The sequence below is a fragment of the Rhea americana genome, unplaced genomic scaffold (genome assembly GCF_003343005.1).
Source record: "Rhea americana isolate MKP2758 unplaced genomic scaffold, rheAme1 scaffold_185, whole genome shotgun sequence".
Taxonomy (NCBI): Eukaryota; Metazoa; Chordata; class Aves; order Rheiformes; family Rheidae; genus Rhea; species Rhea americana.
The window spans coordinates 1,572,408-1,596,135 of NW_028185983.1; the positions used below are offsets into that span (position 1 = coordinate 1,572,408).

Below are 23,728 nucleotides of genomic sequence, written 5' to 3' on the forward strand. Positions count from 1 at the left end.
AAAAAAAAAAAAAAAAAAAAAAAAAAAAAAGGCTCTGCATCAACTAGAAAAGCAGCCTAGCTGAGAAAGTGGGTGCATGTTCTACTGAATCCAGTTTGGTCAAGGAGTCCCTGCTCAGTGTAAGCAGTAATGAGGATTTAGGTAAGTCATTATTCTGTGGGAGTATTTTAGTGAACAGCGTAGATTACAGCATTAGGCAAAGAGAATATGACGATGTTTATGAAGTAAAAAAACATGCCTTACGATTTTGTTTGAGCTACTTGGAGAATGTCTGGTTCGCTCATTTGATTGTATAAAGAGAGATACTTTCTTTATCATCAAGAAAAATTAAAAGCTATTAAAACTACATAAAAGCAGTGCAAGAGAAGGCTAGCAGGGAAAGGTGGTCTCATACTTATGTATTATAATCAGCTAAAGCTTGTTTAATTCTCATTACAAGAGGAACACGGTATTGAGCTGCAGTACAAATCAAGTTGCTAGTGCTGGCCAAAGGTTACTGCTTTCTACACATTTAACAAAACATGATAGGAGCAGTTGTCTTTTGCGTGTAGTGTGGAACAAGATCTTTGGCCAGATTTTCTTTTTTAGTTGTATTTAAAAATTTGCCTGTCAGATGAGGGAAGGAGTGTCCAAGCCTGGACACTGATATCACGAAAAAAAAAGCCTTTTAATTATTTTGCAGAGAAAATCTCCTCCTATACTGTGAGAAAGAGAACCTAAGCAAAAGGTGTCAAGTACCTTAATACCACAAGTAGAAATAATATACTTCATCTTTATACTTCATAAAGATGAAGTGTATTACTACATACTCAAAACTTGACTGTTTAATAAAACAGAATTAAGCATAGTGCTGGACTCTGAGCTTGTTTTAGAAGTTGAGAAGGCAAAACTATTCTAAAGGAAAGGCAATAATACAATTAATAGATGGCTTCAGACAGCTGGTCCTAAAGTTCATGTATTGTAACTTCCATAGATCACCATTAAAGGCATCAAAAGGTTCATTTAGAACAAATGTAATTGGCAAATGGTTATACTGGTAACTACACATTTTTAGAGAGACTTGTTTGTCTACAGAGATACAGCTTTTCCTTGTTTTATTGTTTTAATTTTTTTAGGCATAAGAGAACTGTATTAGAATGGGAGAGGAATGAATGGCAGAAGTGAGGACATCTAGCCAGTCCTTGTCACCAAATTATTTCCCTCCTCTTGAATAGAAAGAGTAAAAAGCCTCAGAGTTTAGGGAGTGAGAATAAATATAGGATTCAGAAACTGGAGTGTTTGATTGCAAGATATAAATGGGACAAAATGAAGAGTGGGGAGAAGTGAGGAAGAAGAGAATGGACAATTGGAAATAGTTTGGACTGTTGTTTTTGTTCTGGCTACAAGACATTGTGTAGCCAAGTTCCTTAGCTATGGATAACTTCTGTGATCTTGATATGTTAAATCTAACATAATTTGAAGAATTTGAATTTTATCTTGAAATCCTTCAGTGCTTTTTTTGCTCTTCTCTTAGTTTACATGTTTGAAGTATGAAAMTTCGTTGTGCATGTGCACTTTTTACAGAATATGATAGTGCTTTGGTAAAATTCTAACCCCCTACCTTTAGAGAGTGTTGCTAATATTAGCTATACTAATGTTTTTTCTTTTAGTAAATATTTTTGTGGTTTCACAGACATACATTTCTCTAAAGTTCTGTGTTTCCCATGTGGAAACCACTAAGTAACTTATTATTATGTGTGTATTATCATACAGCTTTAACAGTGTTAAAATTGACTACTGTTACTTGCTACTTTGGATTGCTGATTTGCGCATAGCTTGATTGTAATTAATATTTTTTAATGCGTCTTCTATTCCTAGAAATCTGTTGCATGCTTTCAAATGCTCAGTTAACATTTAGGGAGGATAAAGTGTGTGTATCCCCCAAACTTTTCTACATTCTGTTTTCTAATAGGCAGAGGATGCACTGTTATTTTTGCAGCATGTTAGATGGAAAAACTATCTTGTTTATAAATTTTCTGACATATTTGCTACCAGCAGAATGACTTTAAATACTTTACATTCATATCTTCTGTGAACTCATGGAGGGATAGTGGACTTACTTTGAACTGAAAGGATATCTTACCTATTTTTTTCCAAAGAACTTCAACTTTCATATAAGAATAAGAATTTTGCTTGTGCAAATTAGTGCAACCCCCCCAAACCTGTATTACAAATTATGAGTGTGAACAGAAGGTCAACATAGGGACTGAATATCTACTATAGAATAGAAGAGGAAAGGGTAGTATCCGCAACACAAACAGTAGTATCAGCCAGTCATTTTCCACAAGAAGATACAGCAAAATAAGTCTCATAAATGAGTTAATCTTTTCTGATGAGCTGAACTTACATATGTTAACTGGACAAAATTCCCTCTGACTTTTAGGAAGTCTGAACATCCTAGCAGTTTTTGTGTGAATTTGGTCTCCCTAAAATGTCTAGATGAGGTGCTGTAGTATCCCTACCTATGCCAGTGACCATGATTTTGCTTTTGAATTTTATTTTTTTCTACAGAAGTCATCTATTTGAAAATAAGTTACAAAACCTAAAGTTTTGTGAATTTCTGACTGAATGAGCCTGTGGGTGCATTTAGAAATGCACGTAGATTTTCAGGGTTAATTTAAAAGTTGTTTTATCTTCGCTGATACTATGCAAAAGCCGTAGAAAATGATATAGTTGGCTTTTCTGCTTGCGATTTCTGCCACTAAGAGAGCCATAATCAGGGCATACATCAGGTCTTCAGTCCTGCCCCATCAGGTCAGTTAACGGGGTCTTTTTAGTATCTTTGGCAAAATTTCTTAGGAAGAACACATTAAGGGCAGCCCTCAGGAATCCCAGAGTCTGGAGACAAAAAAGAAAGTCATCAGTGGTGCAGAGTCAAGTTGGAGGCCTGTAGCTAGTGCAGTTCCCCAGGGCTCAGTACCAGGGCCAGTCCCGTTCAACTTTTTCATCAATGACCTGGACAAAGGGACAAATGTCTGATGATCCAAGCCTGGGCGGAGTGGCTGATACACCTGAGGGCTGTGCTGCCCTTCAGAGAGACCTGGACAGGCTGGAGAGCTGGGTGGAGAGGACCCTCATGAGGTTCAACAAGGGCAAGTGCAGGGTCCTGCACCTAGGGAAAAATAACCGTAGGCACCAGTACAAGCTGGGGGCTGAGCTGCTGGAAAGCAGCTCTACAGAGAAGGACCTGGGAGTGCTGGTGGATGACAAGTTGACCATGAGCCAGCAATGTGCCCCTGTAGCTGGGAAGGCCAATGGTCTCCTGGGGTGAATTAGGAAGAGTGTTTCCAGCAGGTGGAGGGAGGTGATGCTGCCCCTCTACTCAGCCCTAGTGAGGCCTCTTCTGGAGTACTGTGTCCAGTTCTGGGTTCTCCAGGACAAGAGAGACATGGAGCTACTGGAGAGAGTACAGTGCAGGGCTACAAAGATGATGAGAGTCCTGGGGCATCTGCCCTATGAGGAACGACTGCAAGAGCTGAGCCTCTTTAGCCTGGAGAAGAGAAGACTTAGAAGGGACCTTATCAATGTCTATAAATGCCTTATGGGAGAGCATAGAAGGGACCTTATCAATGTCTATAAATGCCTTATGGGAGAGTATCAAGGGGACGGGGACAAACTCTTTTCAGTTGTCCCATGCGACAGGAAAAGAGGCAACGGAAATTCCACCTAAACGTGAGGAGAAATTTCTTCTCTGTGAGAGTGACAGAGCACTGGACCAGATTGCCCAGAGAGGTTGTGGAATCTCCTTCTCTGGAGGTATTCAAATCCCCCTGCACACAGTCCTATCCCTTGTGCTCTAGGTGACTCTACTTGAGCAGGAGGAACTAGATGATCTCCAGAGGTCCCTTCCAACCTCAACCATTCTGTGATTAAGTCTCTGTGTGTGGTAAACTAGATGGTCAGTTTTCTGGGAATACGATTTTGACGTTGCATTATTGAAGGCTTGAGATGATAGGGTATTTTAAAGCTATTGGTGATATGCCAAAATAAAATAAGATTTAAAGGCAATCTTTGATAAATTGCCGTCTCTTTGCTTAGACTATGATACTTGGTTTATGTATTTTGAAATTTTCACTTTAGAACTTCAAGATAAATTCTCTTGTCAGCCCACTCGGGGAATTAAAGTACTCATCTTCAAATATCCTCCTTGTATTTACCTAAAGCTCCCCATATTTAAAATAAAATGAATGTTAAGAGATTTATTGGCCTCTTAATGATTGTGTTATTTCTTATCTCCAATACCTGCTAACTGCAGCGTAGAGTGAGTGCTCTGACCTTCACATCAGTGGGAGGTAGCCTCAGCTTTGCAGGGTATGGTCTAGATAAGCCAGACTTATGGAGTGGATTGCTTGTTTCTCTGCCTCTGAAATTGGCTTTACCAAACAGGTCCTGCGAAAGAGCTGCAGTAAGACTGCCCAAAGCAAAGGGTGCAAAGTGGAACAGAATTTCCAAAACTTATTTATCTAACATCAGCCACTGAATTTACATGTAAGTTTAAAAAAGTATGGGCTGCAACAACCATTAGAAATGATATTTTCTTGTGCACTCACTTAGGTTCATAAGATACCACAGTTTGGGGGCATTTTCTTCCTTTGTTTTTAATCTTGATTTCTTTGTCAGTTTTGCTGCTGACTTATTTAAGGAGAAGCTAGGAGGTAAATATGGGCACAAAACTAGGCCTGCTTCTTAACGGCCTTGCGATGACCTTGGGCTTTGCTTTGTTTTAAGAGGCAGGCTAGGGTCAGCTGTAGGCCCTGGGCGGTATGGTGGCTGCTGCTGAGAGAAGGGAAAGCAGCTCATTTCTCCTGCAGAAGCAGTTCTGTTACAACCCCTTCCGTTCTCTCCCCTCTATCCAGTGCCTTGCTGGTGTGAGCCCCTGATCCTGGTTAAAGTAGTGTTGCACCTTACCTGTGCTGAGGTGATTCTGACTCAGGGTGGAGCTTTGTGGTTAAAACCGTGTCTTACGTTGATTTGTGTGGAGACAAGTCAAATGCTGAATTTGGAAAGGAGCAAATGCCTTTGATTTAAAACCATGTAAAAAGGTTGCACAAACATCTGCAAACCTCAAATTCAAAAGCCTTTGAATAACTTCTGATCTTTGCCTTCACTGCGGATCTATTGTTGTTGGTTAAAATCTGTTCTGAATTTGTTAAATAGATATGATCATTATGGCTTTGTTGTTGCAGTACCTAAATCGAAGGGAGACATTTTTCTCAATAGCCTAAATGTTTGTCATGGGCTACGCAGCCATACTTCAATCAATAAATCTGGCTGCTATAAATGAATTTGCTTAAGCAACAACAATGCAAAAGACGTACCTTTGCTTCAGTTTTACATGAAATGCTTCATAAAAAAAAAAAAAGAAAGAAAAAGATCTACTAAGATTGAACCTTTTTACACTCCACGAAGGTGGCTGTAGTCAAGTTAAATGTAGAGCTATTTCTGAAACTTTTTTATATTTATTAAGCTGGTTAACAAACATAAACTTATTTGTGAATGTTTAAAGAAGTGATGCATTTGTCTTATTGTTCTGTCCTCTAATGATGGCAGTACTGTGTTCATCCGGATAAAATTCAAAAGGAAGTAACAGTCTGTTAGGAAGATAATTTGAGAAATGAATCAGTGTGACTCAAAAAGCATGTAGGTGTTAGGGTGACAGCTAGTTTCAGTTCATACAAATACCTATTTTGATAGCAAGACCAAGTAGAAAAGTTTTTTCAAAGAATTTAAAAACAAACACCATCTTTATAGAGGTGCCTTGCAAAGAAAAGAAAGGGCAATACATTGGACCAGTGATGCATCAAAAACTAGCAGCATATCCTACCCATTGACGATGATTAACAGTATGCTGTTTCAGTGTACACTTCCATTTGAACTTTTTCCAGTTGAAAACATTTCCAGGATTTTCTCTAATGTGCTTTAATTATTTTTTTTCATAAAGCACCTTTTTTTTCTGAATTATGTGCATTTCCTGTTAAAATGTGATGTTTTTTCCCATGTCTTCCTAATATTGGATTTAGTATGATTTGTGAATGGGATGTCTCAGTCGTCTAATAGTGTTATTGCATTTTAACTGATACAGGTTTAAGACAAGATCTCTGTGTGTGTGTGTGTCTTATTACTCATTCCTTAGGCAAATCCATATTAACAGTTAGACAAAACCAATACTTATTAAATGTTGCCATATATGTAGATTAGAGTAATCCTATTATATTTGCAGATTAGAGTAATCCTATTATATGTAATTTTGTAACAAAATTATAAAGTGATACTTGTTATCATAACATGATACATGTCAGAACCATAAGAGAAATGAAAATAAGGCAGGAATTTGATACAAATTTAAAATGTTCAGGGTGTTTTTTTAACTTTGGCGAGTATCAGCTCAGACAAAATGGCTGTAATTCTATTTTAAGCTGACTGTATTTCATTTTCTGACACTTCAATATAAAATGCTTAAAATCCCTTTCATGCACCTATAATAAAAATAATTACTTTCTTGGAAGGTAAATGTGTGTGTTAATGAGAAAGGATTGGGATATTTATTACAGTAAGCTGTTGCGTGAGTATGCTGTTTTGCCTGCAGTTTTGTGTATGAATTTGAGCCAGCTAATAATAATCCTGCACATAGACCCACTCCTGTTTATGAAGGAGTTCCTGTTGTCTTGGGCGGGGGGGGGGAATGGGATCCCCAATGAGTACATTTGCCATTTAAAGTTGTCAGAACTTCCATCTGAGCAGAGGCAGCTTTTAACTTGTATTTATTTCCAGGCCAAAATCGTGTAGATGTTGGTCCTCTAGCTGATACAATGAGAATCCAATTGCCATTTCCTGGGCATAAATATTATTGCGTATTTAATGAAAATCATAAAGCAGACTCGATTCTGGTACGCTGTGGTGTAATAGAAAGGTAATGGGCTACGCAGCAGATTAATAAGATTTTGGAGTTGCAAAAGCGTTAAGTCAGTTTAAATCTGCTAGTTAAGCTGCTCAAAACTGTTAATACCATAATCTTGAGAAGTGTAGTACCAAGTGTTGCTGGCATAGATTAAGACATCTTGTATTCACATTCTTTTTCAGAAGCAGTTAGCAGGAGCAGTCCAGTAAGTTTTATTTATGATGAAATATGAAGAAAAAATGGTTAACAAAGTGTACCCAGCAATTGTATCAGTAGCAGGTGTCTGTTTTTCTGTATTTTACAGATATCAGGACTACAAATTTGGGGTGACCGTGGCTGGCTGTCTCTTTCTGCTGCCATAGAGCCATCAGTCTCAATTTGGACTCTGGGGCCTGGTTGCGCGCTCCTTCTACGGGTGGTGTGACTTCTTCCACCTGTGTAAGGACTGCACAAGTCTCACTTGGTGGTGGTTGTAATCAGAATTTGACCAGTGCTGTATGTTTCTGCATTTCTTTTATTTCAAGGTAACGCACTTAAAACCCCAAGTGAAAAGCACTGCTGCACAGTCTGTTTAACTGTTGTGAAGGTCTTCTAGTCCAGAGGAGGCATGTCATTTAGAAATTCACTTGATAGTTACTTATTTCGGTGGTTTTGAAAATGACAATGTTGTTCTTTGTTTGTTTTTTTTCTCATTCTTTTTGAACCCCTGTTTTATATGTGTGTGTTTTTTTTCCTCTGCCTAGACCTGGTTAACCATTTCTGTGAACAGGTCCTCAATTTTTTACTTTGTCCCTACTTTCCTGTCGTAGCCCCATCTTCCCCTGGTGTCGACTCCGTACCCTTACAGCGCACAGGCAGTCAACACGGCACACAGAACGCAACCGCGACCTTCCAGAGGGCCAGCTATGCGGCAGGCCCRGCCTCCAATTACGCAGACCCCTACCGACAGCTGCAGTATTGTCCTTCTGTTGAATCACCATACAGCAAATCTGGGCCAGCCATCCCACCTGAAGGGACCTTGGCTAGGTCACCTTCCATTGATAGCATTCAGAAAGATCCCAGGTGGGTGAAACCTTAATTGTCTACTATTTCTTGCTCGTGCAGAGGTTTRTAATTGTGGTTTACCTTGTACATTTCCACTATTGTATATCACAAAAAAAAGGAGAAGATTTGAAGTTCACGATTTTGTTTGTGTAACCATTGTGTTCTAATGCTTATCCTTGGAAGGCTCTCATGAGCTCTTCTGTGAAATGAAATGCTAGGTGTGATCTTGAATATGTATGTTTAACCCTCTTTCGGTAGTGCCGCCCCTCAAAACCTTACGAAAAATAATTTTCTCGAAAAATGAGAGCAGTGGTATGACTGTTTTAACCTTTTAACCATTGTGGATTGAATTTTGAAGTTACTCCTCAGGCAGAAGTTCTTACAGTCGATGATTTGTCTACAGTTAATATCTAGTGCTGCACAAAAGGGTATTCTGGTGTTGCGCAATGAGACTAAGAGCAATGTGGAAACAGAATGTAGTCAGGTTTATGCTTAACCTTTTGTGCTGTGCAGGTTTCTCATGCTAGTGCAAGGTAGCAGAATGAATGTGCTACAACTTTTTTAATATGCGTGCRTTTTAAATGTATAGCACAACTTAAAATGTTAGGCATGCATATTCTGTTTTGTAGTACACCTAGGGAAGGTGCAAGGACAAAACTTTATAGCCAAGTACACAGACAGTTTTGAAGGAGAGTTGTCTGGCATATTATTTGGCTTCCATGATCACTACAGTGGAAATGCTAAGTGTAGTCCTTAGTGGTTTTGTTTAATTTTTGGCTGGAGAAAATGTCAGCAGATTTTTTGGTAACTTAAGTTTAAACCGATTGTAAATGTTAATTTTGTACAGGATTTTCTATGGTAGATGGTGGTTTACGGTTTTTTTGTTTGTTTGTTTTGGCATATGAAATGTAATGATAGATGAACCCCAAAACTTGCCCCCAACGAAAATGCTGGAGATTTTTAAGCAACAGAGTGAAAAGACGCCTCTCCTACTTGCATTCACAACCTAATCTCTGTACATATTTGCATTATCAAAATTTTCTCTTAATATAAAAGCCCAAGAGCAGTTAAATTTTACAGTGCATCAGAAACAGCATTGCTCACAGCCACTTCAACCATCACTTCAGTGAATTACTTATTGGGAAAGCTTCCCTCTGCAAGTTCTTCTTCTTTTTTTTTTTTTTTTCCCTTAACTGTTGATATTCCTCCAAAAATTTGAAAGAATGTAAACTCAATTCCTGCCTTTCCTCTTCCTGCCCCAAAACAAATATTGGTCTCTTTCTTTTTCTGAAATTTTGGTGTGTTGATATATTTGTATTCCAGAATATAAATGTTCTTGGAGAAAAAGAACTTTGCTTTGTAATTATATTATTTTCAAACTTTGGGAAAGTTGTATTAGGAGAGAACTAAACCAGAGGAAAGATGATTTTAATCCATAAGAAATGTACTTAGAAAAAGCATGTTGATTATAATATCCATGAAATGTCCAAAATATGTTGGACATATCTCTTTTGGAAGAGATCCTCTCTGTTTAGTTCATTTGCTGTCATTTTGAATCTGTCAGTGACTGTATAGGATATGTGCTTGTAAAATTTAAGATTATTTCTTTTAACAATTTTTTCATTTTGCTGGTTTCTAGTTCTTCTCTTTCTCTCCATATGGTATCATTTGTGCAGCAGAGTTTGTGAGTATTGATTTCTGTAGGTAAAACAGGACAGAGCACAGATCCAGATATAAATTGAAGTTGATAATCTCTTTACAGAGAATCATTAAATAACCTTTTTATTATGATTTTTGTTAATCATAAATAATGTGATTGAATGGAGATTTTTAACAAATATCTTTGTAATAGAGGTTTGTATTCCACTGTAATACATTTCTGCCTACTTCATTTATTTATCCGTGGACTGTGCTGTCTAGTTACTTAATGTTACTGCTCTCACTTGTTGGTGGAGAATAATTAGGGCCACTACTGACGGTCTTCCACCTAGGCAGAACGGAAACTGTCCCTGGAATATTGCCCTGCTGATCATTCAGGTTTTGGAGAGATGCTGAAAAATGGGAAGGAGATAAGGAAAAACAGTAAAACCAGTCAGGAGACTTTCAATGTGTTGATTTTTATGGAAAGACTACAAAATCTTGGGTAAATAACAAATGGGGGGAAGGAGGGACAGAAGACCTTACAGACACTTGAGGAAACAGTAAAGAAGGAGGGAAATTATTTAGGGTAGCACATGGAGGTATAATTAGAAGTAATGGCTTTAATTAGGAAAATGAAAACATGGCCCAAATATAAGAAAAACTTTTAATAGCTGTCACCTGTACATTGATGAATAATACGCAACGTATTATTTATACCTTAGACAGCAAGAACAAATAATAATATTGCTCAGTGGATGGATTTTGGCAGTTGATAAATCTTGAGCTTCTTTACTAAGCAATTACTACTTTTCTGGGGGGTTTTATTCCTTTTTTTTTTTTAAAAAAAAAAGGTGACTTGTATGAAGTGTGGGTGAGAATCACAGCTGTGATTGTCAGGCACCAAGCCTGTCTGTCTAGTCAGAAAGCCAGGGGAGAAGGTTCGCTGACAAAGCCAACTGGAAAACAAGTGTGTATTGCAATAGCTGTACTAATGGCTTTGGATTAGTGTATGGTACATGCCATACACTAACCGCAATGTCAATTTGGGATGGAAAATAGATGCCAGAAGAGAACATACATACCCTAGGCACTCCTTTTTTTCCATCGTGTAGTTTGGGTTGTAGTTTTCACTGTATAGTTTGTATTAGTAATACTGCATATGTGTTCTGATATTTGCCAAAGAAATTTTAGCTCAACATCTGTTCTCCATCACCCAACTCTCATAGAATAGTGTTCAGTGATATGAAGTATAAGATAAAATCTTTTTTTAAAAAAAGTATCAGTATTTATTATCAAGTCTGCGGTAATGAATAATTTTTAGTCTGTGCAAATAGACTATTAGCTGGTATGAACTAATATAACAAAGATAGGAAAAACTATATATAATTTATAGTGTATAAGAGCCTGTTTTGTGTTATTTATAAAGGAAATAGACTCCTTTTCTCATCCCATAGCAGTAATAAAACTGAAGTTCTGCATATGGAAAATGAAGAAGTTGAATATCAAAGATGATATACAGTTTGGAGTTTTTTGGCATGTTTATATGTGTCGGTCAAGTGAAAAAGGAAAATAAGTGTTCAGTAGGGCTGTTTTAAACTGTTTCATGACATAATATTTCATACAAAAATGTGGCATAGAGAATGGGCCAAAAAATACAGTATTTATTTTCTAATTGTTATCTTGCTTTTGGTTCCTGTTGGCCTATGAATGCAGAAATTCACAGGATTCAGAAAAGGGCATAAGATGTTGGAAAATGGCAGAGAAGGTGAAGGCGAAAGATTGCAGGATGATGGTCAATAACGTGTGCTGGCTCTGGGTTCATGAAGCCATAATGGCTTACAGTGCAGAGCATATTCACACACTTTTACCCTTTATAGTGTAATAGAGAAAGGTACAGTAAAGGTTGTTTTCACTAGGTATTTTCTTTTAAAGTGCTAGATATGTGTGTTCATTTGACATTTTCTGCCCTACTTTCATTTAAGAAAGATTAATTTGTCCCATAGTGCTAACAGGTTATTTGAGGTTTGCACATTTCTAGAATTTAGGGCAACTGGGGAGCCCTAGAAATAGAAATGTCAGGATCCAATTATCAGTCTTTTTKCCTGCCAATTTCTACTCTGAAATAAAAAAAAAATGCATACAGATTCTTTAATTATTGAGGTCTTGTACTGTTAAGAAACCATGTGCATGCATCATCACTGATGAATAGTACTGTCGCAGAAGAAGTGAAAAATATATYGTTTACGTCTTTCAGCTAAATACATTATTAATAAAGTTTCACAGTAGCAGCAGTTCTGTTTGTTTATATTCTCCCTGTCTGGTTTGATGGGTTGAGTTGGCATATTTCTTTCATTGTTTTGTGACGTTCCTTCAGTGTTGTGTTCTTAAATGATTTTATGTATTCACGACCGGCAAGAATTATGTGAAAAACACTCAGTTGAAGTATCAAAAGAAAGTTCAGAGTTCAAATATCCATTTAATATTGTAATGAATTATATTGATCTATGTTTACAGTTTTCCTTTATGAGATTTTCTTTCTCAAGATATRTGCTTTAGAGCTTTTTAACTATTTGTTCAGACGAAGTAGGGAAATGCAGTGACTGCAGATGTAAATGATGCATTTTTTTTTAATGGAACAGAATGCAATAATGATGTGATAGACTTCTTTTTCTTCCTTTAAAAAAATACAGCACTAACAGCGGAGCAGTGTTGCAACTACACAAGAAAAGAAAAACTTTAAATCCAACCATCTTGTAGTGGTTCTTCCTTTTATAATATCAGGGTGCAAGTCAAAATAGTTACAGTGTTGCAGATACTGCATGCTTCAGCTTTAATGCCCAGAGACATTTCTACTCTGCCTTGGCTTTTAGAGTCCACATTTTATTCCATTATCTCTATGGGCGTTAACTTCTTACTAAGCAGAGAAAGAAGGCTCTGGCTGTCTACCTTCTCAACCTTTCAATGAGCATTTTTTTCCATTAATGAAAAGAAATACATTGGATCGTTATGTATGGTCTTTAAACTTCAAAACTCATTTTGCATTATATTTTGCAAAAAATATGCTGAATTTTCAAAATGCAAACTAGAAATCTTTCTTTTCTGTAGGGAAAGGGGGCTAAATAAAATAAATTCTTGTTAACTTCTATGTTCCRGTAAAACTTCCTATGAGATTCATGCACACAATTTGAATCATGACCTGTTAAAAGGTGAATGGTTTTGCAGCAGTCTTTACCATACATTTAATCTTGCTTTCTTCCAAGAATTGTCAAATTCTTGGAAAAAGTGTTAATAGCACTACCCTATTGTAAATCAGAATAGCAGCCGGACAGTAAAACAGTGTCAATGAGATAAGAAAATAACAATGTAAACCTGTGTGGACACTGGAAGCCTTTATGAGAAGGTATCTTCTGGCTTCTGCAGGAAGGGTTGTCACCAACAGAAAGGCTTTTCTGGTGAGGGAAAAGGCCTTGCTGTGACCCCAGAATCGTGGTAGTCAGCCTGTTCAGCACTGCCTTGCTAGAGATGCAGACTTCAGTATTTAGGATCTAACAGTTTTACTGACTGCAGCGCTGCGTCTCTGTCCTTCCTGAAGGCTCTTTGCTTTGGATAGAGCAAGGAGCTGAATATGGGTCCCCCATATCCTAGATTAAATCCTTTACCACTGGACTGTAAAGTCAGTTTCTCTGACACTGAATTATTTATGTGAAATTAAAACGGTGTGGAGCAGAGAGAGAGAGAGCCCAACTCCTAACTAACCTGAGAGGCAGAAGATTGAAGTTCATATTCATGGTCTGAATGCGTCCGAGCAGGTGTTGCAAATGTACCTCCCCGCCTTTATATGACATTGTAGTAGGCAGATTTTTTCACTCGATAGTTTTCAGGCCTGTCTTATTCTGATCTGAAATTAGGGGCAAAGTGGAAGAGAAAATGATTCTCAAAAAAAAAAATAAAAAAAAAAAAAAGGAAAAGAAAAAAAGGAAACCTTTTTCTAGTGGAGCTGTGCATGTTTGTGTTTGGTGGTTTTTTTTTTTAATTCACTTAACATTAATTTGTTGATGACAGACACAGTTACAATGTAACCTTACCTCTAGGAATAAATGTTTTGATTTCTTAGGTCCTACTAACAACCTCTCTGCAAGATCACTTCTAAGAATTTTTTGCAGCAATTTTCCATCGACCAAGTCCCTTGAATTGGTAGAAAGGGGAGCAAATACTTCTTTAGATTGATCATTCTGTGACTTTGAGTATGAGAAATTCACCCATAGTAAACATCAAAATCAATGTGAGTCTAAACAGCACAAAAATGTACACAATTCAAGAATACAAGGTCCAGAGCAAATTGCAATTCCATGCAAATCCCTGCTACATAGAAGATAAGAATTTTTATTTAGTGCCCAGAATAGCTTTGAGAAAAGGTAGAAGACATGATAAAGTAAGCAGGAATCTGTTCCCCTTCCCTGCCCTAGGCAGCTAAGGATGAAGCCTGCTGCTTTAAAATAGGTGAGGTGGGGCTCATAGACTTGTCCTACAGATTAGGGATTTGAGGAGATGTATTTAGCTGGAAATCTTGACTGGAGAAGACTTTCATTAGGAATGTTTAGTTCCAGGTTGGGCATGGCGGAATAAACTAAGAGCTAAATGATCCAGGTAACGATAAATTATAGGCAAAATGGAATTCCCAGGAATTGGGAAACTTTCTTTCTGACCACATTCCTCTATGTGGGAACAGTGTCTGTCTCTCCACTGCTAACATCCAGGTGGTTTGTAAATGACTGGGGAAACGTTGAGCACATTATGAGCTCATTTCACAGTGCAGCAAGCGTGATTCAGCATGCACYGAAGCGTCACCTGTGTTTGCTATTTTTTCCTCTATGGAATTTGTCCCATGCTGTTCAGCAGCATCATCTCTCTGGGAAGTGCTTGAAGAAGACCTGAAGTGTACTCTAGAGGAATAAAGCATCTGTAGTTTTAGCTCCTGAAGCAGTAGTACCCACTTTTTTCCATAAATAGTACTGTTTTGCTGACAGTGGAGGAGGCCACTCCATTTCGTTGCCATTCTGTCTTTAAAGAAATCTGATCCTGTCATTAACAAACCTACCATAGTGTAATTACTGAACAGTGCAGTTCCATTATATTACACTAACATGGACATTGCTGGTCCGTTGAGTTTGAGTAATGAATCCCACCTGCAGTGCTTATGGTCCTAAACCATCAGCAGAGGAGAATAGGCTATAGGTAGCAGTTTTATCTGTAGGATGCTTACGGAGTATACAGAATATAATTTTGAGAAATGTTTTCTCATCTTCTATTTTGATCTGAAAAGATCTAGTCCTTATAATCCTCTGCCTGCATGAGAAGGTAATTTCTTTCTGTTGTGTGGAGTGAGAGAAGTGAAATGCAGTTACATGCTTGTCATTGCTGAGGGCATTAAGGGGGGGTAATGGTGCGATGCCTCATGGTGTGGATAAGAGTGCACCTGAATAAATGGAAAAATGAAAGTGGGGTCTCCTCCCTTGTAGACAGCAGTGATTTTACTGGATTTTTCACTTGAAGAAAAACAGCAAAGGTCTTTCCGATGTTTCTTTCCAAGTCTATTGTGTGTTTTAATGGTATAATTCATCCAGGCACAAGCAGGTGGACAATGTATCTCACACTATCTGTAGCTCATCTCTGGCTTTGGAAATGAGATTCTACAAATGAGATTCTAAGGGTGAATATATGTCTTAATACAGTTTCTACCTCTGTTTGCCACACATTTTGCTCAGTATCCTGTGGTTCATTTGAAAACTTTGACAGATGCAAAATCTGTGTGGTGCCCTTCTGTGATGACAGAATGTAAGAGCCACAAAATGTTTTAAGTGTATTTTCTAACCAAACATTAAAAACAGCGAAAAGAAAAAACATACTTTCAGGCTTTACTGGGCTCATGTAAGCTGTTACGATCTCTTGGCAAGATAAACCACATCAGAAACTTCTCAGCAGTAGCTTTTGGACACCTCATCAGCAAAATGGATAGTAATCCTCTTCCTCTTCACAGGATGTTGAGAGTAAGTTATATTTGTAATGTACTTTGAAGTTCAAAGGATAATATTGCTCTTACTTCATTGGGAAACATGATGGGAGTGAGGGGAATGAATTAGGGTGAGGAAATGAAAAAATCTTGAAAATTTTTCAAGCAGCTTGCTAAAATCAGGACATCATTTGAAATTTTTTTATTTAGAAAAAAAAAATTACTGAAAATCATCCTCAGCCCTGAGACATCTGTAGCAAAAAAAAAGAAAGATAAATTGCAGTGCAGAAGTTGTTAGCTCCTGAAGCTGGATCTCTGTGATGTTGCAGTAACTCTTTATAAGCAGAGAAACAAAAAGCAGTTAATTTTGTAGCAGTTGCACAAAAATATTCCAGGATTAAGATACCACCACCAAAAGTTTGTTGAAAGAGTGTTTGGGGGTATTTTTGTTTGTTCCTTTTAGGTGAGAGATTAGCTAAAATAGTGAAGGAACAGAATAATCAACAACTTTTATTAGTCTCTGGTAGAATATTGTAACTGTTGAAAATGAAGAGTCTGCCTCTCTGCACTACGTGTTAGACAGGAAAAGGCCAGATGGCCCAGTTTAGAGCCCTATGTAAAGTCCAATCCCTAAGCCTTGCCTTCTCCACTGCATCACCTCTCCTTTGGTGCTATCCATCCCTTTCACTTAGATCTTTCTTTCTTGCCCCTCTCTACTCCATCATCCCAGGCGTTCATCTGACAAATGCAGTTCATAGGTGCATCCCAATTACTGGTGGTTTCTTAGGAACAAGGAGCCACTACTGATTCCATGGAAGTCCTACAGCAATTGTTGGCAGGGCAACTCTAGACTTACTATGGAATATTCGTTCTTTTTACTTGTTTTTTAAGCTGCTGCAGCAAAAGTGGGAGTATTTACTCTGAGTTGCCTCCCACTCCTAATAATTTGAGGGTTGTGTTTTCTCCTTACTGTGCAACACAATGAAGAGACACTGCAGTGGACTGGATAGCTGAAGACTTGGGAAGAAGCAGAAAGACTTCCTTAGCTCAAAGGAGGACAGAGTGATATCTCTAGCTTTCCAGAAGACACCAAAGGTAAAAATATGAAGGAAGAAGGCAGTTGTGGGAAAAGAAGAATCTGTGCAAACTCTGTCCCAAAGTGAAACAAGTAGACTGCTTCAGGAAATGACTGAAAGATGCAAAGAAAAAAGAGAGGRTTTAAGTTTAAGAAATGGTGTATTTGAATTTAATCTTTGACTTTTTTGAAAGTGTATGTTGTTAATGTCAGGTGTGGTGTGGGATGAGTTTGGGGGAGTTTTGTTTTGTTTTGTTAAATCATGTGGCATAAGCTTGATAATCCTTTTTTCCCATACCAGGACATGATTTATTTGGTTCATATATTGCATTTCAAGGGGGAAGGCTGATTTTTGCTTTTCTTCTGTTTGATGCTGTGTTTCTTCCTCTACCTACCTGTAAATCTATGTTTTTGTTGGCTGAATTTGAGTGTTTTGAATATAGAAACATAGTTGGATAGTTGGGCCTTGAGAGCTGATGAGGCTAAAGAAAAATGGTTGCATGTTTGTRTTAGTGCTGGTGGGAGAAATGAATATGGACACTTAACACAGATCTGAATTAGTTTCTTAGTAAATAAGACTCTCTTACTTCAGTGTTTGTCAGGATCATGTTAGGTTTCTGTGTCATGCTCTTATGGAAGCTGTACCTAGCAGTCTCATTTGCTCCAACTCTTTGGAGTTTTGAGGGGGTGGGGTTTTTTGTTTGTTTGTTTGTTTATAACTGCTATAAAGAGTGATTCCACTTCTCAAATTCCTCTGAATCTTGAAAASATTCAGAAACTAATTGCCTGTAGCTGTTTTCCTCCCCTCCCCCCATTGAATTTCATCATCCTTAAAACATTCAGGCTCAATAACTTCATCCGAAGCACTGTGAAGTAGCACAGTGCTCGCAGTTCTGTAATACTGCATATCGGCTCGTCTCCTTACAGAAACACCTATCTGATTTCTCAGGACCTCTGTGTGCCTCCAAAAGGTAACAGAGGTGATTTCCACTATGGTTTTGTACTGTGGGGGTGTTGTTTTGTCCTTATTTTATAGATAGAGGAGGTGCACAGTATACTGTGACCTTTACAAATCAAACAGAATTTTTGCCTGAGTAAAGAACTGGCCTTACACTTAAGTCAGAGCAATGAAAAACGATGTTTTTTCTTAAAAAAAAAAAAATATATTCCTCAGAAGATAAGATGGAAGGTATCCTTGGGGAATTCCTCAGACCTAAAGCCTGAAATGGGATGTGTAAGATGTTTAGTGTACTTGAGTTCACGATCTGTGGCTTTTCCACCGGTGAAGTGATGCCACCGTGGCTGCCGAGAGCAGCGATCACAGCACGATACTTCTCCCTGGCCCGGGGAGCTGTGGGATGGGCTGCGACCAGGGTACCTGTGGTGGGACCTGCTGTGGGGCTGACTACGTGGGGAGGCGGTGTGGGCTGGTGACCYACTGCTGTGGTAAGGGTAGCGCAGTGCTGCTGAGAGCACATGCAGGCCAGGGATGRTGAGAGGGTGGGCGGCCGGTCCCTCTCCAGCCTTTGCTGCCCGCCGCTTGCTGCTGTGTTGCACGAGGGCCCCAGGACAAGCGCAGCAGATAAGTCCAGGCAGTGGCTGCCAGGGCTTGGCACGTGCCCCACTGCCACCGGCTCTGCTAGGAAGAGACACGACGGGTCTTCGTATGGGTGGGAAGTCCAAAAGCACACTTACATGGTACATCCGGGAAGTGTGAACATGGTGAGGAGTCGCCCCCTTTCTTGCCATGAACTCTCTGCTGCGCAGGCGGCAAAGCAAACCTTGCATGGGAGTKTGTGTGTCCTGTGGTCCCCAGGACAGAAGGGGAACAACCAAGTTCCTTCCTCCTCTATACCTTACCTATAAGATTTAATTTGACTATGCGCTCCCAATTATTATGTAGCTGGGGGAGGAAGAAGGCATCCATTTGGAGTAATTGGAACAATTTTCACGTTTTTGTATTTTTTTTATTGAGTTGTTAGTTTCTTATTGGCTGAGTTGATGGTAAAGCCTTTCCTGGCTCAGTCCTTTCACCCAAATCTCTGTGACACTTGAACACACAGTTAATTTGCTGCTTGCCAAGAGTCAGTGAGGATATCCTTCTAACAATGGATATTTCGCTGTTGAGGTTGACTTTAATTGAAGACATACAATGTTTAAACCGTTTTACCCTGTTGTAATTCTCACCAAATGATTCACAAATAAAAACTGCTTCTGTTCCGAAACGTGACCCTGTAACTGTGTGGGTGTTCATATTGCCAGACCTAAGCTGATGTACCTGAATGGCTTTAAAATAGATGGCAAATTTGTTTTTTTCCGCTGCAAGAAGTTAGTCTTTGAATATGAGGCTTTGTATGAGGCTATCTTTTTTTTATGCCCTTTGACTTTTTCTGTGTAGTTCTTTGGTTTCTTCTGATAGCTTTTAACTGGGGAAACTTCAAATGTTTCTGTGCCAGAGTAGTTGTCAAAGCTCTTGTTAAATTTTGGCTGATCACTGATTGGTGCATAGAGGATTTTTTAGCTATTTTGATGTTGGATAGCTTTTTTTCAGAGAAAATGTGGGAGTGAGGGTTTTGTTTCGTTTTATTATTTTCCTGGACCTTTATTCATCATAACCGAGGACGAAGTTTGCCATGGGTAGTCAAATCATAAAACCTCCATTTAGTTATGTACACACACTCACACACACTCACACACACTCACACACACTCACACACACTCACACACACTCACACACACTCACACACACATATATATATATATACATATAAAGAGAGAGAAAGTGAAATCGTCTCTCCAGGGTGAAATTGTCTTTGTTATGTACATAGTCTTCTCTATTGGATTGTTTTGTTTGTTTATTTGTCAGGAGCTAAAGGTTTTATCTGCAGCTGCTGAGGGCGGGCAGATGCTGTCAGCCGCTGCTTTTCTGTGGCACATCTCCAGGAGCCACCTGGTACCATTTCTAGTTCTGCACTATTTACACCTCAGATTCTGCCCCCTCAACAAAACAGAGAAATGCTGCCCAAAAGCTTTCTGCTGAAGTGATTAAGTTATTTCGCTAAAAACATGGGGTCAGTTCATAGGCCTGATAAAAAGAAACTTAATAGCAGTTCAGTTGTTCCGTATAGGAATAAGGGAGTTGCCTTCTTCCTTTGTAAAATACCTACGTGAAGTTTTGTTGTAGATATATGTTCTTAATGCAGTTGCCATGCGCTCCCCTAGTTCTCCATAACCTCTGCACGTGTCTTGGAGGCAAGTCAGAATGGTGATGACACGAGTCTTGTGATTGCTTTAAAATACAGAGACTAAAGGTGTCACCCGGAAGGAAGGAAGTTTTGAAGAAGAGAGCAGGTGCTGTGTTGATATTTGGCTGCTTAGCCAGATTTTGTGCTCTCGCTCGCCGTTATGTGTATGGCAGAGTACACCACCGAGAAATTCAAGAGCTGGCTTCTCAAAACGGCACACTAACAACGCTTTGTGTGTTTCCTGCCAGTTTTTGGTGCGCATCGATTCAGTTTTCAAGTCACCTAGGCAGAAATACTTCCACTGGGCGGTCTGCTTATTGCCCCCTCCGTGCCTGTAATTGTATCGGTTGTTCGCATGAGTACAGTGAAACTGAGCCAAATGGTTTCTAGGTCCCAACAGACTTATTCCTTGGCCACACTCACCTCATAATAACACTAACAACTTCTCAGAATAATTTGAGATATGAGTGAAGAAGCCATATTCTTGTCCCATTACAGGTTTTGTGACACAAAGATCAGTCTGTTACTGAACTGGTATTTTCCTTTCCTGTTTTATTTTGGAATAGAGCCAGAATTTGACTTAAAGATTGAATTTAAGTCATGTTAATAATGACTTTAGTTTCGGTCTTTTTTTAATTAAGACCAAATGTGGGAAGGAATCATCAGTATCTGAATGGAGTTTCTGGAACACATTACGAGAAGTCAGCAATTCCACTGCTAAAAGGAAAAGAAGGGTTAAAGCAAGTAGTAGTAGAGCTTTTTTTCTTCCAAAGAGTTTTTATGGGGGAAAAGAATTCAGGAAAACAATCTATACATCACTCTCTCTGAAATTTATTTCAGAGTATTATTTATATTGCCTCTATATACAGCTAATTGAGTGATGGGGAGGAATGATAAACCTGGTAGGTGATAACCAATACGTTCAAAACAATAAACAAAGCCTTTCACCCTTGTTTTGTCTATTTTAGTATAGCCTGAAGGATAATGGAATATAGGAAATATATTTTCGGAACTTTAAGCTGCTTATTAGCTCAGTTCTCTATCGTTTCGGATATCTCTGCAAAATGGAATTCTGTGCATGTGTAATTGAGGTTCATAAGAAAGCTAAGTAAGGTCCTAACATTCCCAGTTCTACTGAACAGAAGGTAACAGCAGTCCACTAGCTGTATAAGTTAAATCTGGCAGTCTTTTCAAAGACAAAATTGCATTTGTTTTGGAGCATAACTTTGAATGTAGTAAGTACAGGCACGGAAATGAACTTCTAAATGAAGAATCTTGATTGACAGTGGTTAAAGATGCAAATTCTTGCTGCCTTTTTAGTTTTCATGGGAGAATTATGAAGATAAAATGCTCATACGACATTTTGTTAGATTAACAACAGTCAGTTACAGAAAATTCAGGTAAAGTCATGTAAATATATTTTACTCATCCTCTGTGACTGATTGTCAAATTTGCAAAATTGTAAAAAAAAATGCAATGCAAAATACACAGAGAAAATTTTCTTGCTTGTTTCTCTAAAATGCTCATGTAGTTTCCTTGTACTTCTGCAAAATAATATACATCTGAATTTCTCAGCCCTTCAAAACCAAATAGAGCAGATTTTTTTTTTAACCACATTCAGACAAATAAAACTTCTCTGGTCACACCTGCATAATAACTAACTATCTATGAAAATAACTGTTGCTCAAAAGTGTTAAGCTGTTAATATAAAAAGAAGTTTTTTCTGCTGTCAAGATCTCTGTAGAATAGGGATTTATTTTTAATCTGGATGTTATAGATACAACTTAAAATTTTAATTAAACCTATAGAGAAATATACTTTACATTTCTCTGTTAAGACTGAAGTTTGAACTCATTTCTCAGTGGTAAAAAAAGCAAATAAACTTTTAGAAGTAGAGAGAGTAGTAGTTTTCATATGCTGACATTTGGTTTTAGTTAGCTTCAGAAGAACAGTAATACTCTTTTGAAATAAATACCAGAAACTAGGCAGAATAAATGTCATTTTGAGTTTTCTGGGGATTCAAAGACCAAGTCAGTGTGTAGAAAACTCAGAGGAAAAAGCAAAGTGTTGTGGTATTATAGCTAGTATGATCTCTGTCTTTGTTTCTTTTACATGATGGAAAGACCATTTTGGTTAATCTTTCTCATTCTCCCCAAGCCCATGTAAAACATTGGCTTTGTGACACTGAATTTTCTTAGAATCTCATTGAAAAGTAGACTGTAAATTTGAAGATTTATATACTTCTCTCGATACGTGTGCATGGTACTGATAATGATGTAACTCCTAGGAGAACATGGAATGTAAAATGGAGCTATAAAAAGTGTTAGGTGAATTACTGGGCTGTATTCCTTTTTAGTATGCTCTTTCTTAAAAAAAAAAAAAAAAAAAAAAAAAAAAAAGGTAAAAACATGGATATATGCTACTGTTATTGTTTGTCCTAGTAAAATTTAAAAGGCCTAGTGGTTACATTTTGCTGTACATGAACATGATATGATTACATAAAATTGCACATCCCTGCTCCGGGAATGAAATGCAGAAAGATGAACTGATGAAGAACAAGATAAAGCAGAAGGGAAGGCAGGGTTAACAATAAAAGCAGTTAAATTGGTTAATTATGTTCATAGGTTTATCCCTCTGAATCAGTCAGAAGCTTTTATTCTTCTTAACAAGTAATTATTGGTATCCTTAGACTGCTTTTCAGGTAGTCATGTTTTATTGTTTTTCCGATTAAGTACGTCACAGTAGAAAAGCAGAGGATTAAAAAGGCAGGTAGTATCTTGTCTGAAAGCCTGTAGGAAGGATGCACCATGAAAATTGTAAAAATGTTTTTGGAAGGCGTGATTCTCAAGGTTAGTGTAAAAGCATTTTAGAACGTGCAGCAAAAGGCAGAACTGCAAAGGATCCTGGACATCTATGAAAACTCTGTGGAAAATGTAGCCAATGGTACTCAGCAATGTCTTGTTTTGCCACCTGGTAAAATAAAGTGCTATGAAAGTTTTGTTGCTAGAATAACAAAAAAAAAAAAAACATGCCTTTCAAATAGACTAAGACTCTAAATGCTCAAGTATTTAATCAACTAACTCAGAAACAAAATTTGGTTTCTGTATCAGTTCGTACTTAGCACTTGCTCTAAAACAAAGATGGTAAGAAATGGCACTAACATTTCTAAGAGTGGCTGCTTTCTCTTTGAAAGCAGAACACCTATTGATGAATCTCAGTATTGCCAGAACCAGTGAGCTCCCTTTTGAGATAACTGCCTTGCCAGCTAACATGACACAAAGAGGAGAAGAGCCAGGGATTGCAGCATGCAGTGCACATCTAGCAGGCAATGTGAAGCAGATTTCGTACAAATCCCATATTACGTTGCCTTTCCTAACAGTATTCAATCCATGCAAAAAGCAAATGATTGAATACCTTGCTTCTGTATTGCAAGTGATGTGCTTTAGACAGCCCCCTTAGGCACAGCTTCAACCTTGGTTCCACCAGGAGATTAAGTRCTTTATGCTGGTATGTATACTGCATGACTGCCCCTATTGACGTGCACATTTGCACCTTGGAAGAACTCCTCCAGTGTAGATGCACTATTTATGGCAGCATGGACTTCTCCATTTCTCGCATCCCTAGAATGCAGCTGCCTAGAGCATAATCCACTTTGAGTTAGTGAATTGGATTCTGCCTGGTGGGCTCTTCTGCATCAGTGGCAGGACACTGGGAGACCTTCTGCCTCTCTCCACCCTACTTAGGTGCAGAATCACTGGATGATCTTCTTTTTTTCT

General features: G+C 38.2%; 1 protein-coding gene across 3 annotated transcripts in view; it reads left to right on the forward strand.

The window, feature by feature from the left end:
- CTNND2 (catenin delta 2) overlaps nt 1-23,728 on the forward strand; it is a 655,980-nt gene that overhangs the window by 405,115 nt on the left and 227,137 nt on the right. For all 3 annotated transcript variants that reach the window (XM_085302090.1, XM_085302091.1, XM_085302092.1), the window contains one exon: nt 7,747-7,999. In XM_085302090.1, coding sequence (XP_085158216.1) covers nt 7,747-7,999 — 253 coding nt within the window. The remainder of the gene's footprint in view (nt 1-7,746; nt 8,000-23,728) is intronic.